Source organism: Osmerus mordax, chromosome 26 (assembly GCF_038355195.1).
Source record: "Osmerus mordax isolate fOsmMor3 chromosome 26, fOsmMor3.pri, whole genome shotgun sequence".
Taxonomy (NCBI): Eukaryota; Metazoa; Chordata; class Actinopteri; order Osmeriformes; family Osmeridae; genus Osmerus; species Osmerus mordax.
In genome coordinates, this window is record NC_090075.1 from 6,637,406 (window position 1) to 6,653,587 (window position 16,182).

Sequence of the window (16,182 nt, forward strand, 5' to 3'; positions counted from 1 at the left end):
TCCTCTCGACTGCAAAATGTGTTTGAACTGCTTATGGCAGAAACGTGAGGAAAACTATTATCACTTTATAAACCTTAATGAATGCAACATTCGGAAGAAAACGTCCCTTTATGAGACTTCAACTTTGGGCTGTGCCAGGGAACATATGGAAGATAGATCTTGCAGCTGGTATGGACAATAGAACATACTGATGGTATGTCATAAAACAATATCCATAAAGACAGGGGGGTCAGGTCTCTGAGACAAACAGGCTGTAAGTCGTTGTCGCCAGTCTGCAAATCAGCAGCAAGGACTACGATGACCCACATGGGCCAGAGTTCAGGCTCCACGCCCCCCCCCTCCCACGTGACATCATGACGCCAAACACAGTCTCACAGCGACCTGTCCTGGAGAACACCACACACACACACACACACACGCCTCTCACAAGAGGGATGGTGGGAGATTAGGAGGACGGACCTCTGAACAGACATACGTGTGTCTGCCATGTTGATCCGGTGAACAAGCCCCAGTTGTGAAACCCGCGTCCGGCTAACTCGACGTCATCTGTTAGCCAACTGGGAAACGTGCTGACCACCGCCAGCACGGACATGGCAGGCCTCGGAGTCACCGAACCTGGGAACGCACCTTGTTGTTACAGGAGGAGAGGGGCGGGGGGGGGGGGGGGGGGGGGGGGGGGGAGAACAGCGGAGAGGAAAAACACTCTGAGAAAAATGTGCTGTGTCGTTGCTGAGAGTATCAAGAACATGTGTCTGAGAGGCTAGCTAGTGCACAACTTGCCCCCCTCATGTAAGCTGCTGTGGTAGAGGTGGGTGAGACAATGGGCTCGTGTCAAATTGCATAATTGCCTTGCCTAATGTTTGCGAGTCTAAAAACAAAAGCCTCACACTAAGCCTTCATCTCTACAGGTCTATTTGTTCATGTTAGAAATGTGCTGGAATGCTCATCCCTTCAAATGAACCTTACCCCTGTCTGCCCACATGGAAACGCGGTACGAGTATGATCTCTGAGTTCACGTTACGGGCTGGACGTCTCCCTCTCTCGAACACTCACACTCACACGCACGCACACAATTGAACTCTGCTTCAGGGAAGTCTCCTTATCTGGTTTTAAATCAGGAAGCAAGGGCCTAAGGCCAGTGACCCTTTGCAGGATAATGAGTCTTGAATCACCTCATCCCCCTGTAGTCACATGGAGGAATGTGTGCATGTGGGGATGCGGGTGGTGGGTGGAGAAGATAAGTACAAAAAGAATATGTTGAAGAATGTGGTTCACGGTAACGACAACAAATAATCCAGAAAGATGTTCTGTTAGCTTTGCTATTAATAAAACAACTTTCGCGGTACTGGGTGTGTATGTGCGTGTGATCTTTTTGTCTGTGTCGAAAAACAAGAAAACCATGTTTGGTTTATGACAGATTGTTCTTTGAATTATAGTCACTGTGATTGCGTATCGAGGAGGTCATCCACATGCCTAAACCAGGAGTCATCCTATAGTCTGCTCACTGCTCTTACCCCAGTGATGTACATTGAGCCTCATACATTCATTTACATTTAGTCATTAGCAGACACTCTTATCCAGAGCGACTTACAGTAAGTACAGGGGGCATTCCCACGAGGCAAGTAGGGTGAAGTGCCTTGCCCAAGGACACAACGTCATTTTTTGGGGGGCTCGGCCGGGAATCGAACTGGCAACCTTCAGATTACTAGCCCGATTCCCTAACCGCTCAGCCACCTGACTCATTCACACACACATTCACACTCATGCACACATACAACTCAAACACACTTACATACTTCCAACCAAGACACACACAAGCACAACCTATCATGTACTCTCACACAGGCACAGGTACACATAGTCAATGAACTTGGTTGTATAGGGAAATACAGGCCACCCTCACTCTCACAGCAACAATGGCTGGCTGGTGGACAGACTAAGGCCGTATGTCATCAACACTATGTCATGACAAATGTCAAAGGAAACCGAGTCATGCTATCCCACAATACACTCATACTAACGCCATGGCGATGGTGGGAGGTCATCCACCCAGTTTGGATCGAACAATTGATGGACTACATCCACTTCTACAGGATAACTTCTGGAACATCCGGTCATTTTTTTTTTTTATATACCTGAAAACAGTGGCGTCTGTGATGCCAAGATGTCCTGTTCATATACGGAATGCATACAGTTTATGTGTGCAGCAACATGACAGGACTCCCACGTGACTTAGCAATGTGCTTCGTCGACGGAGCCAAAAGCTGCCATCAAACGATCCCAAAGATAAAGCAGGAAATCCAGGTCATGACCACAGACATGCAAAGTGGAGGTGAAGTCAATAACTTGGTACAGGATGAATTTTGCCCTCTGGCAAGAACATGCTGTAATGTTGCTTGGTAAAGGCACACCCCTATGTCTATGTTTAACATAATTGGTCGTAACTGCTTGTCTCCCTTTGGTGGGTATGATTCATAAATACCCTATCATCAGATCATATTTGTGACAGGTACTTTTGTCTCTATCATTTGCTGATGTGTTTCAGAAGCACACCAAGTCCCATCTATTTTTATGTTTTTCTCTCAGATGTTTTTGTCCAACTTAAATATTCATAATGTTCCTTTGATTACTTGAAATAGACGTATCTTATTTCTGGTTATACAAAAGATGCCAATTAACTTTTTCTGGCATGCACAGCAGTGGCAGTTCAACTTACCACTAATTATGACCATGTTCTAATTCTTTATAGTCAGAAATAACAGTAATAAAACTTTATGACTGATGACAATGATGTTTGAATTGCGGACATCTGATGGATCATTTATAGATCCACAATTATCTCTTATATTTGTATGCATATGCTATGTAAAAACGTATGATAATTAGTCAGCACCCCACCCCAGCAGTGGACTGGGTTAACTGGAAGTTAGACTGGTTTTCAAAACTGAGCTAATTATTCCCATAAAGTAGCGTGAGAAATGGAGCGCAGAAATGGACCCCAGTATTGCATACCAACAGCAGAGTTTAAATAAACTGAAAATATCAACAAGATATTACCTGCCAAGTGAATTATTTGCACACAGTGGGCACACATGCAGTGGAAACAATATATTATCTGGACACTGTTAAATCGATAGAGATATTGTCTTATGGGGTATTGAATGAATCTTTGGTTGAATGCATTTTTGAAGATACCCGTAAATCAGTTTAAAAAATGTGAAGTTATTTTTTTTTACAAACTGCATAAGAAAAGGTATCAGAGAAAACGACTTCCACTCGACTGTTTGCGATACTGGAGCGAGACGTGACCCGATACCGATGTGAATATCAGGCAGGCTGGACAATACCGTAGCAGCCGCTCACAGACGCTTATTAGCACCTGAATAGCCACTTAAGGAGGCTAAAGGTTTTAATAGTGAGTGTTAACGGGAGAGTTTTGAAGGGGTGAAAAGGTTGTGATGTACCTGGCGCCTGCGTGGCCGCAGAGTTTACTGTGGTGAGGTTCTCACAGGGATGATGATGAGGTGGAGGAGGAGGATGATTATATAGGCCTACGCAAATGACAGGAGGGGTATTAAGGGCGAGGAGGATTTTTCCTCAATATCATAATACGGCGCACTTCCGCTCTCTCTCACTTTCCAGCACAGCATCAGTCCCTGTGAGAGAAGCTGGTTTGGTTCTAAAGGCCCTACACTGCTTTAGGCCCAGGCTATGTTTAAATGTTTGTGTGGAGGAATGAGGGCGGCATGCAAGTGCATCGCCTTGGATGTTCACCTACACCGTAGTGGGTGTGTCAATCAATGTCGTTTTCATGTCATAACTCATGATAAGTGTTAAATGCTCACAGGTTTTTTTTCTTTCTTTCTTTTTTTTACTAGAGGGGGCGGTCTTGACAGTACGCGTCATTAAACGTTATACTTGTTAAACTCGTTTCTATGGCTTCGGGCAAGAGGGGCGGGTCCAAGCTTCCATGGTTTAAGAGCCGCACACGAGCGCAAGAGGGAAAGCATTTGACTGCAGACTCTCGAAGAGAACCGGCTTTATATACGGCTATATTTAGGATAGACTAGTGCGTATTTCCAGCCAGAACGCGTTTCCTCCGCTGTGTAGCCTACAATTGGTCCAGCTTTTCAGCTACAATATTTATAAGGTAGAAACTCCAACCTATCAAACTAGCACATGACTGAAACTGCCTCTCCAGAAAGAAGCATTACTTTAGGGCTATTATAGGCTGCTAAAGATTTCTCGAGTGGACTCTACATCGCTTTTGCTGATAGACAGAGAAAAAGTTTTATCAAAGAAAGACGATAACTTTTTTTGCCATTACAACGTATGGAAATGGCCTCAACTGGGACCATTTTACCATCCATCTCCACATTTGCGAACCAACGGGAAAAATGTTGGGAGAATGTAAGTATTGTGCTTGACATTTATTTTCGTTTTGCAGCATTTTTTGGAAACACTTCCATAGAGATGACAAGTGTTAGATAGCCAGGTAGCCTATATGTACTCTATCTGTAGTCAGGTAGCCTATATTTTGGTAATCTCCGCGTGACATCGTTGTTCTCATATCCAGGTTATGTTCCGCTTCTTCGTAGACTCTAATATCATTTCACTAAACTGGCATATGCTTTTCTTTGCAGAGGTGGAAGGACGACATGAATAGAAGTGTCGGCTCCAGCTGTGCCGTAGGTGACGGCGGCATGGCCAACTGTCTGACCAGAAAAGACGACGAAGATCTGGCTAAATTCCTTGATCTGGATTTTATCCTCGCTAATACTGCCAGCACAGACAGCGCACCAGGCTCCGGGACCGGGGCTGGACTACAGGGAGAGTACAGCATATACGGGATGCCCCAGTCAGCCTACTCCTCTCTGCCCGACATGAGCAGCCCTCCTCCACCCTACAACAACAGCCTGATGGAGCTCCTCCGCTCCGAGGTGGACACCAACTTCTGCCACCAGCTGCCCGGAAACAACAGCAACATCAACAGCAGGTTCCTTGTCCGCTCCTCTCCGTTTACCCCTCAGGACTTTGCAGAGGGCATCAAGGTGGAGCCCAGCATGGACGGTTATGGACCTGTTATTGGCATGGTCCCTCAGAGCTGTCCTAAAATTAAGCAGGAGGGCAACGTATCCTGCATGATGTCGTACGAGCAGCCCAGGCTGGCCAACTCCCCGCAGGCAGCGGGGAACATGACCCCGCCACTCAGCCCGGATGACCTGATGAGCTCCGACTGCCAGACCCAGCTTTGCCACTCCATGACTTTCCCCCAGAGCTACCGCTCAGCAGCGGGATACCCACACCCCCACTCTGCCCCGGCCCCGCAGATGCAGCTCCCGTACCAGAGCGCACACCAGTTCGGTTTGTACGAGGACGGGATGGCCATGCAGCCCCCTAGCCAGAGGGTTCTGCTCACCCCACCGTCCTCTCCGCTGGAGATCATGGACACAAAGCCAAAGAGAGGTCGCAGGTCCTGGCCGAGGAAGCGGACGGCAACGCATACTTGCACCTTTGCTGGATGTGGCAAAACCTATACGAAGAGCTCGCACTTAAAAGCGCACCACAGAACTCACACCGGTAAGGCGCATTCCAAGTGTTCTTTGTACATCTGCCCATAAGCGTTTTGTTGTACCGTGCAAATGTGTCTAAGAACATTACTAATGTTTTGCTGTTATTATTTTTGTAATTCCAGGCGAGAAGCCATACTGTTGCAGTTGGGAGGGTTGCGGCTGGAAGTTCGCCCGCTCCGATGAGTTGACTCGCCACTTCCGCAAGCACACCGGCCACAGACCGTTCCAGTGCCACCTTTGCGAACGCGCCTTCTCGAGGTCCGATCACCTCGCTCTGCACATGAAGCGACACATGTGAGGAATCACATACGATTAAGGGACTATGCAACAGAGACAACCCGAGAACCTAGACAGTTGTCTCCAAAATGTGTATTTTTCTTTACTTTCTGTTTATTTAAAGTTACTTTGGAATAGGAAAACAGCATGACAACGTAGTCACACTTGACAAAACATCGGAATTCTCTATGCAAACATATTTTGAACTGTGTAGCTGGTACTACTGTTTATATCGAGTAATATTTGGGCTTTAAAGGTGCATTCCACGGTGTTACCATCAGCACAGCAGGCTGGCCCTATGCACGTACCTCTGACGTAACTGGAATCAGACAATCAACTTAACAGCAGCAAACTGTTTCCCATTATGTATTTTGGTAGTCACTGATAGTGCCTTGATGCCTTTTATAACATATATGCATCTTACGAGTGCCATATTTTCTACTGGCTAAAACAATCAAATGTTTATGTTATGACTGTAGACAGCAGATGAGATAAGCTTCCAGACAATGTTTTTGATCTAAAACTGCCTTCCGGTCTTCTTTCTGAAGCTTGAATTGAATGTTCTGTGTGTGCATATATCTGTTAAGTTACATTCGAAGTCAGGGTCTTAAACTATTGAACTGCATGTCAGACTGTCCATCTCAATGTGACACGATTGTCAAAGGGCTAGCTTTCTTTGGCGTTAAGACTTGTGCTGTTCTGTGCCTCTGTAAATGCATAACTGCCATGTAAATATATCTTTTATATAATGTAAATAGTTTATTTTATTGTACATATTAAAATAACAGAACAACGTAACTCCTGACTGCGTTATCTTTCCAACATGAACCCTTTCTTAACTTTGAAATTGACTGAGAGCCCCAGACAGACCAATAGGGAGATGAGAACGCCTGCATCCCAACAGGCCTTGTTCTAATGGCAGAGGTTTGGGTTGCCATCCAGGCGGTTGCCAGTTCAAAATCCACCTGTGGGACGTTGAAATCCCTCTGTGTGGACTGCTGGTCCACACGGACGGCGAATATGCCTGAGCAGTCGACAATGTGACTGTGAACACAATGTTTTCCAGCTGTGACCAAGACCCTGCCAGAGTCCTGCGGCTGAACACTATAAATACAAACATTACATTTACATAATTACAGAGGCTGGATATAGATAGACCTTGTCTGGGCACAGGGGCACACCACATACAGGGAGAGAGAGGGGGGGGGGGAGGAGAGGGGGTGAACGAGAGGGGGGGGGGGGGGGGGGAGTAGTAGAGAGAATGATGAAGAAACCAGACACCGTAGCATCATTTCTGAGCAGGGACTCAAACTGGGAACACAGTTCCTCTTCGGTGATAGGTGTAGATTTGTGTTTTCTATAGAATCAGAGATGCATAGGCCTCAAACATGCCATCTGGGTGTGATGCCATGGTCCATACTGATATCAGGTAAGTCCAAATTTTACTCTCCTTTAGCCAAGAGATGGGTTCCAAACAATAGTTTATTGAAGGTTGATTTGGGTTAAATAAATCTCATAGGTTGGTACCCAAAAAGATATACCTTTACTTCTAAATGAGGGAGAGTGAGAAATTAGATCACATGACTGCAGTACAATAGTTTTTTTTGCACCAGGGACATATGATCTAATCAGAGGCCTGCAGTTTGCAGCCGGTGTTGGTGTCACATGACAGGCAGCATTCCTGCACCAAACGAGTGTGACTTCAGACTAAGTTTGAACTTTTATTGGCCGTTTTATGTTCCTCTGCTTGATATGTAAAAGCCAACAGTGAAGGTGAGAGAGGATGGGGCCAGAGAGAGGGGAACAACGGTGCAGTAGGAATCTAACATGTTCGCCTTAACTGTATGTCTGTCTGTCTGTCTTTCTGGATGCCTTGTTTTACAGCCTGTCTCACTGCCAGTCTACCAGCCTGCTTCTTCAGAGAAGGCATTACCATGCCAGCCTTACGAAATGGGGAAGTACGTTCTATGAATAGACAATTTACTCAAGTGAGAAATTAAACATTTTCATTTCACTTTTTTCTAAACTGACTGCATGGCAGGCCATTGCTCATGAGCGTGGGAAGCTTGAACCGTGAGCTCAGAGGTCAGATATCACGGCTGTGGTTTACGCATTCTCCCCTCCAAACGCATGCAAATAATCGTATACAACCCAAATAGTTCGCCCTCCTCCACCCTTTCGTTCTTTAACTTTACATTACTTTAACTAAAAAAAAAGAACTCAGATTGCAGGATAACCAGACGAATTACGTACATAATGTTTACATCACTGCGCTATAACTGGATATGATTACAGATCTGATGAAAGAGGGAAACTGCGTGACATCACATCATTGAATGGCATGCCTGGTTTGTGTTTAGGCCTACTGTGTTTGCCACAGCAACAGTCCACAGCTATCTTATGTGTACCTCTGTCGTATCTTCATATCTTGTTATCTCCATTCATACAGCGTAGAGCTGGCCGGCTGCCACGGCGCACCTGTAGATCCACGAAGACAAAAAACAGTTTACGCATCTGAATGAGGAGATAGGGCAATCTGTGTCAGACATCCTACATTTGACGGACCAGTTTGTAACAATAACACTGATGGTTGTAGTGACTGATGTTCAGGTTGGATTGTATGACGCCAGGAGGATCAGTGTCCCATACCATTGGCGTCCTCTGGAAATGATCCTTTTAAGTTACTTTGTAACGCGTTACCCCCAACACCGGAAATGATCCTTTTATGTTGTAGACGCTTCTAATCAGACTGACAGTCCTCGTGAACACCTGCAATAGGTCCAGAACAAGACACATCTGCAAGCATCTCGCATTAATCAAAGGAGGAATTCTCATATCGCCGGGCCCGCAAGTGTCGATGGGAAAACAGGGATTCAGGGAATGTGACGGGTTTAGTGTGCCACCTGCTGGAGTTGCCATAGATACTTCACTGGGATAGCAAGCACGTCTGTCAGTCCAAAGGGGAACATTCGAACTGACATTACACCCGGCAACTTACACCTTTCAATACATCCAGAAACGAATGCATTTATTCAGACGCATTCGATATCAGTGACTGAAACTTTTCATACCGACTGTACGGACCTACTGTATGGACGGGTTCAGAGAGCATGGTGGGTTATTTCAATTTTTTTTTTTCCAAAGTACGTTTTCAGTCCTAATACATGAAGCACTACGAAAGCACTCAATATACGGTGTGTTTATACATGCTCATAGAAACATGTTGATGTTTCAGTTTAAAACAACACATTAGAGGCAGAATAAATGTTTAAACAAAAACTCCTAGAGCTGTAATATTGCGACAGTGCGTGTGTGTGCATGTGTGTGTATCTGTGTGTGTGTATGTGTGTGTGAGAGAGAGATCTTTAGGATAACCCTTAAACTAAACGGGTGTTTTACTCCAAGTGACAGGATTACAGAGTAGATCCATCTGGAGAATTTTGGTCTGCATTCCTTTCCTGACAGTCTCTCTCTCTCTCTCTCTCTCTCCATTTATTTCCTTCTCTCTCTCCTCTGCAGGAAATCATGGAGAAGGAGTTCTATTCGTCTCCACTCGAGTCTTCCCTTCTCTCCCCTCTCCCTCTCTTCCATGTCCTCTCCTCCTGCTCCGTCCTCACCTATCCCAACCTCGGTCCGCCCATCCTCTCCTCCCTCCACCTCCCATCTCCCATGGCACCGTTCCCCTCTCCCACCTTGTCCCCCCCCCCACTGTCGTTTTCCTTTCTCCCTTCATATCTGCCCCCCACCTCCCCCTCCCTTCAACCAGCTGATCAAACACAGTGCAGCAGGCTAACTGGGTCTGCTGCTAGCAGGACACTTATGGAACCCAGACTGGCTGTATGTATTAACTTAAGCACGGCAGATCGGTTACAGGAGGGAAGGGGGGGGGGGGGGGGGGGGGGGGGGGGTCCCTCCACTGTTTTCCAAGCCATTTCTAGTTCTTGGGAGTTTGAGCTGAAAAACACCATGCCCCCTCAGCCAGCTGACAGGGGAGTGGGGGTCCCCATGTCGGCTGAATACACTGGAGATCCCCTTGGAAACAGCTCTGATGGCTGGGGTCCCTTGGCTCCCCTCAGGATATTAGTGTTAGTCCTGTGTGTGTGTGAGAGACACATTAAACAACAGTCCAGAAAGTCAACCCGGACACCCAGACACCCACCGAAAGACAACAGGATCACTATTTCCAGGAACTCTTTTTTTCAACAAAAGGGGCGTTGGCTCTCATAGACTGGACAAAAACATTGGGAGGAAAAACAAGCAGCTTGTGACAGAACTGAGAGCATTCTCTCAGGCAAGGCTCACTAATGGGATTTTACATTCTACCAGACAAGGCAAGCATCTGGTCTGGAATTATATATTTGATAAATGTACAAGATAAAGACAGCAGTTCAATATGAGCAAAACCAGACGACACAGCCCCCCCCTCCCCCCCTCACTAATACCCCCCCCCCCCCCCTCCCCTCCCTAAAAGCAATGGCCATTTAATTTCCTCGCTCCCATTAACATAAGGTAAATAAAAACGTACCTAGGAATTTCCTGTTATTTCATACGGAGACAGTTAACATTCCCTAACACAGCGATCTCTTGGGTTTCAAGTAATATGTCCAGCAATAAGAGCTCTGTTGACCCAGAATTATTTTCGCACTCGCAGCTGTATCCTTGAAATAGAGCTGACTGTAATTCACAGCACATTTGTGCTGAAGAGGCTGTCTGCAAAGGCCCGGTGATTAAGCGATTATATCAACGATCACCCCGTCGAAAACCTTTTTTGATATCCAGTGCTTTGCTCTCACCAGTGTTAGATGTTTTTTTTTATGTCACTCTGATGTTGCTGGAAAATATTGGTCGGATGAGACTACGTGGGTCCGAACGTTTTTCAGGGGCAAATTTGTCAAAAAGGATTTGCGTGTTTTCCCGACAACGAGGGACGCCTCACGATCAGCCTGTTTCATGTCTCTCTGCTTGTCTGTCCCACTTTCTTCTCTCCTTCCTTCTCTGTCAGTTCATCATCTGCCAAATCCCCATCCAACATCAACAGCGTGGCCCTGAACCCTCCGAGCCAATATCCTAGACATGTTGACTGTGCTTGTAACCGAAACAAATGAAAAGACCGGAGCCCAAATCAAACCAGACTATACGGCAGCCCCTCGTTAAACTGAAATGTTTATTCTAGTAAACAATGACCATGTACAGAGGATTAACAATTAAAATAAACTCAAGCTTTTTTCTCTTTTCACTATTAGTGTAGTCGTATCCTCCTCCTCCCCCCCCCCGCCCCCATTTTTTTGTTTTTAAGTTACACGTTTTTTTTCTTTTCACTTCTTATGGGAGAAATACAACAGACATATCATACAGTTTTGTATACACTTTGTGTTTTCAAGAATACAGCACTGATTATTTCATGTATTCACCTACAGAGGGTGGGCAGTGGAAGGTGGACTGAAAGATTTACAGGGACGCACTGAGCTTCGCGCCCTCCCTTAACGACCTGTCAGAAGCCAGTGAGAAACACCACCGGCACCTCCCGGGTCTGCGTGGCTGCTCGTGTTCCAGCTCTCGTCCCTCAGGACAGAGTCTGTATTAAACGCGCATGATTCAAAATTCCACCAGGTCGGGGCAGTTAGTGGTCTCTCAGGTTAAAAACAAACATACGTCCATACAGAGTACACAAGTAGTCACACGGTCCGACGGGATTCACAGCTATCTCAGCACAAACGATGAGGAAATAATACAGACAAATAAAAACACTATTGCACAATGGAGGTATAAAAGATGAGTACAGCATTGGGGGGTGGGGTTAATTAGATGACGAGGCTTTTCGACAAACCCCATGCAGGCAGTGGATGAGACTGGTGGGCATGTCTGGGGTCACTGAGGTCTGGGACTGGCCTGCGTTCAGAAAAAAACGCTTCCCATTTCGAAAACAAACAAATGCGTTGGAAATGTGGCCTGTGGATGATGGAGGCCAGTCCAGGCATCTGTTTCTGAGGGAAACACGGAATACAACATGTGGATGGAACTAGTACCTTTGGACCAGGCGTTACCAAGGAGAAAAGGATGCTCCGTCAGGCTGTAAAACGACTGCATCGTTGCTAAAGGGAGTGCAAGCAGCCCTGGTTGTGAGTGGCCACCTGTGCTTAAAACACCACAGGTTGGGCCTGGAGGGCAACGGTCAATCTCTGACCTCAGTGCCGTACAGTGAGAGAACGAGAGTGAGAATGAAAGTTGAGAGAGAGAGAGAATAGGGAGAGAAAGAGAATAAGGAGAGAAAGAGAGAGTAGGGAGAGAAAGAGAGTAGGGAGAGACAGAGAGAGTAGGGAGAGAAGAGAGTAGGGAGAGAAAGAGGCAGAGTAGGGAGAAAAAGAGAGAGTAGCGAGAGAGAGAGTAGGGAGAGAGCAGAGTAGGGAGAAAAGAGAGTAGTGAGAGAAAGAGAGTAGGGAGAAAGAGAGTAGGGAGAGAAAGAGACAGAGAGAGTAGGGAGACAGAGAGTAGGGAGAGAGAGAGAGTAAGGAGAGAGAGAGAGTAGGGAGAGAGAGAGTAAGGAGAGAGAGAGTAGGGAGAGAGAGAGACAGAGAGGGGCACGTCTCCTCTCAGGACATGAATACGTCCTCGTGACCACTGCGGCAGGAGAAAAGGAGATATGTAAACATATGGAACATCAGGTGATCGAGTTTGTATTCACCTGGTTGAATTACCCCCCCCCCCCCACCCCCCCTCAAAAAAAACAAAAACAACAACAAACAAAACTGGGCTGTAACATTAAAAACATCATTTCCCACAAACCCGTATGGCTCAGGAGGCCCCAGCAGGCCCCAGCTGGCAGGCTGGGGGGCTACGTAAAGGGCCGAAACATGGCAAAACACTGAAGCTTATGGGCGGCATTGGACACATGGAGAATACGACACAAGGACACCAGAGCTACGCAACAAGAGGGTGGGCGACTGAGGACAATCCTCCAAGAGCCCACGAGTCCAGTTAGGCGTTTTCGAGAGCACAGCGATCTTACGGGTTTTACGGGTCATGGATGGTTAAAAAGATAGAAACGGCAGGGGGGGTTTTCCCTTCATCATCTCTGCTGTTCAGTGGACCTCTACAGCTTTTGCATTCGAGTTGAATGTGGCTCACCTCAGCCAGAAATTATATAACCAAAAATCCCCCCTCCATCGAAATCGTTGAAAAACAAAATACGCCCCGAGCGACAAAAGAACAAGGACGAGAAACGGAAACGGGTGAAAAGTCAGTGTCGACCGTCTAAAAGATTAAAACGAGGTACATTTTCCTAAAAACAATTTCCCTCATCTCGACTATTTCTTTGTGGTTGAATTCTTGTCAGCTTTTCGACAGCACAGCATAGCCCCCCTGCTACAGAGAGGCTGCGTGTGACAGCAGGTCCAGATCACGTACCAGTTACGCTCACACCGTCACTACAACACGCTCCCTTGCGCACCCCACCAGCACATAACTCACAGTCACCTGGAAAGAAAATATATCTGTACAATTTGTTTTTGTTCAGCTCCCTTGCACACAGCAACACTTGCAGGAACCATGACCTCCACGTCCCTCCCCTTCTCGCTCCTCTCGAGGGGAAAACACTCGAAGCATCCAGCCACTTTGCATCTGTGGCCTCAGCCGTCACGCGTACTGAAATCAAATCAAAAGGTTCTTGTACAGTCCCTAGTCCAGCATAAGGAGCCTGGAGGATTCCCTTCTTAACCCCGCTCTCTCCGCCCCTCTGTGCTGTCCAGTACGAGACAGAAAGACAGATTCAACTTGGCCTCCAGTCAGCCTCTATATAGTGCATATATGCAGTGCATCAGTTCATTCACCAATATAATATCTCTCTTCTGTTCCCCCACCTCCCCCCCTCAGGTATCCAGTTCACGTTTCCATGGTAATCAGTAGGACAGGTTCATAGTGGTCATCGGCTTCCAGCCTCCAGACCTCTGGCCACAGAATTATGATGTCAGGAAGTTCAGAGTTCGTGGAGGGTCCACCACGACCACCGTTTTCTTTTTTTTGTTGTTGCTTTGTTTGTTTTGAGTCTCTCAATGCATGGAATGTATGTACTAATGTGTGTGTGTATGTTGGAGGGCGGTGAGGGCGTTTGGGTCACATCAGCTCTGAGAGAACACTTGAGGTCCTTCTGATTCTTCACAGTGTGTGGTGTGTGTGTGTGTGTAAGATACAACTGTGCTATGTTATACTGTGTGTATGGCTATGCCGTGGCTGTGCGTTAGTTTCGACGCGTCAATGAATGTAGGTGTCTAGGACAGCGTGAGTGCGAGTCAGTGTGTGTGTGTGTGTGTGCGTGTGCGTGGGTGTCAGGTCACGCGCTGGACATCTCGGCCTTGCTCAGGGCGATGGCGAAGGCTCCAGGTCCTCCTGCTCCTGCAGACGAAGCCTCTTCAGGCGCTCCCTCTCCGCACGCTCGCTCTCCCGCTTCGCCCACTCCAGCTGCTGGGCCTCGTTCCCAAACTGGGGGGGGAGGGGGTTTGAGACTCAGAAACGTTATCAAACGGTGTCGTGAAATTATTTGTGAAATAGTCACACGCGGTCACATGGACCAACCATGAAGAAAATCAATCCACAAACAAACAAACAAACAAAACCATCAAACGTTCCTACCTTGCCTTTCTCCGGTCCTGCGGTCAAGGAACAGAAAAAGAAAACAGATGCATTACACTTTGTATTATATATATATATATATATATATATGTTTGCTCAGGCATATGATAAGACAGAAACATGAAGGACCCCATGACTGGGGGCCTAAATAGAACTCCATGACAATTACGCAACCCTAACCCAACATCCTGCATCTAGTGTCTATAGAGCATCTGGCAGAACGTCCACAGTCTCCAGACTGTGGACGCGGCTGGCAGAGTGCCGAGGTTCCTTACTTGAGCGGGTGCAAAGGGGTCTTTGCCGCTGAAGGGGTCTCCCACGCCCTTTTTACTTTGAAAGGGGTCGGCTCCGTCGCTGCCGAACGGCCTGGAAGGGGTCGCAAGGCTTGGCCGCGTCGCCCCGCTCCGGGCATGCTCACTGGGGTGCTTCTACCTGAGGACGGCCAGACAGCAGCTGTGGGTTACCACACACACACACACACACACACACACACACACACACACACACACACACACACACACACACACACACAGACCTGGCTCAAACGCTCAGCACACACCTGGGGAAAGGGTGATCTGAGGTGAGTTTGATTTATACTAGCCGAGCTGTCTAGTTTCTTTCTGCGTGTGTTTACGAAACTAGATCGAGTGCACCCTAAGGGTGATTGGTCGAGCCGGGCCTGGAGGTGGTAAATGAGGGGATGTGTTTTCCTGTGTGCATTGCTCGGAAAGGAGCTTATGTGGAGATATAAACAGGGATGTGGTAAATGTATTTTTGCTCTCAACACACCGATGAGCGATAAGCAGAACCACGGTGATCCGACCACTAATATCTGGTCACTCGATGTGCAAGTTAGGGCCTCTTCTCGTTTCTCTCCTCTACACACGCATACACACTCGAGCACGACACACACACACAGAAATACGCACGTTCAAACACAAAGCGCAGGGGCACACACAAACATCTTTGGACGCGCACACGCTCTCTCTCTCTCTCTCTTGCACAGTGCGACTGCACACCTACGCCTCTATTCGACATGAGATAAAGAAACTGCAAGTGTGGCATCATGAAGAATTCTTCTGAAACCACACAAGTTTCAGCTTTACCCATAGTGCACCAAAACCGCAAAAAAAAAAAATCTTCCCTGTATTCTTTCTTTTGTTTTTTTTTACAAAAGAACCATCATACGTACAACAACAATCTGTACGGAACAAAAAGAAATATTGATAATGAAATGAATAATACTTGAAATGCGTGCATTGTACAACAGTTCCAGCCACAATAGCTCTGTAGTGGAGCGTGACTCAAGAGTCATACAGATGTACTTTGGTGAGCTGGTTTTGGGGTTCCTACCACCTAACCAGCAGTGGATTTGGTTCACCAGTGCCTTCCGCAATCTCCACATCCCTCTGCCCCAAACCTACAGGCTTGGACCAGCTATCCGAGCTGACGACCCTGCCCGTCCATCTCATCCACCGTCCAAATAAGGCGACAGACCCCCGTGAGCCGACCTGCGTTTTTTCTCAAAGTTTCGCTGCATCTCGATTCAACGTGGGTCAGGGCAGAGAGGAAGTTGGCAGAGGCAGTTGGCCGTGGGAACGTTGTAGCTGGTTGTTGCACGTGGAGGTGTTAACCACACGGATCGCTGCAGTTATATTTACCTCCGGTGCTGTCGGGGGAAACAGCAGTTCACACCTCCGCAGTGCCC

General features: G+C 47.1%; 2 protein-coding genes across 2 annotated transcripts in view; one reads left to right on the plus strand and one right to left on the minus strand.

Moving 5' to 3' along the window:
- Window positions 1-16,182, minus strand: part of eps15l1a (epidermal growth factor receptor pathway substrate 15-like 1a) — a 66,725-nt gene that overhangs the window by 44,736 nt on the left and 5,807 nt on the right.
- Window positions 4,021-6,647, plus strand: klf2a (Kruppel like factor 2a). The gene is made up of 3 exons (XM_067229506.1): window positions 4,021-4,410; window positions 4,644-5,580; window positions 5,696-6,647. The coding sequence occupies exons 1-3, from the start codon at window positions 4,333-4,335 to the stop codon at window positions 5,869-5,871; spliced, it is 1,191 nt and encodes a 396-aa protein (XP_067085607.1). The 5' UTR covers window positions 4,021-4,332; the 3' UTR covers window positions 5,872-6,647.

What these genes read in the sequence shown, in the direction of transcription:
- klf2a (XM_067229506.1), top strand. Translation starts at nt 4,333, where the DNA reads ATGGAAATGGCCTCAACTGGGACCATTTTACCATCCATCTCCACATTT. An exon ending in GGGAAAAATGTTGGGAGAAT is followed by an intron (nt 4,411 to 4,643) that starts GTAAGTATTGTG and finishes TTTTCTTTGCAG; the next exon opens with AGGTGGAAGGACGACATGAA. An exon ending in GCACCACAGAACTCACACCG is followed by an intron (nt 5,581 to 5,695) that starts GTAAGGCGCATT and finishes TTGTAATTCCAG; the next exon opens with GCGAGAAGCCATACTGTTGC.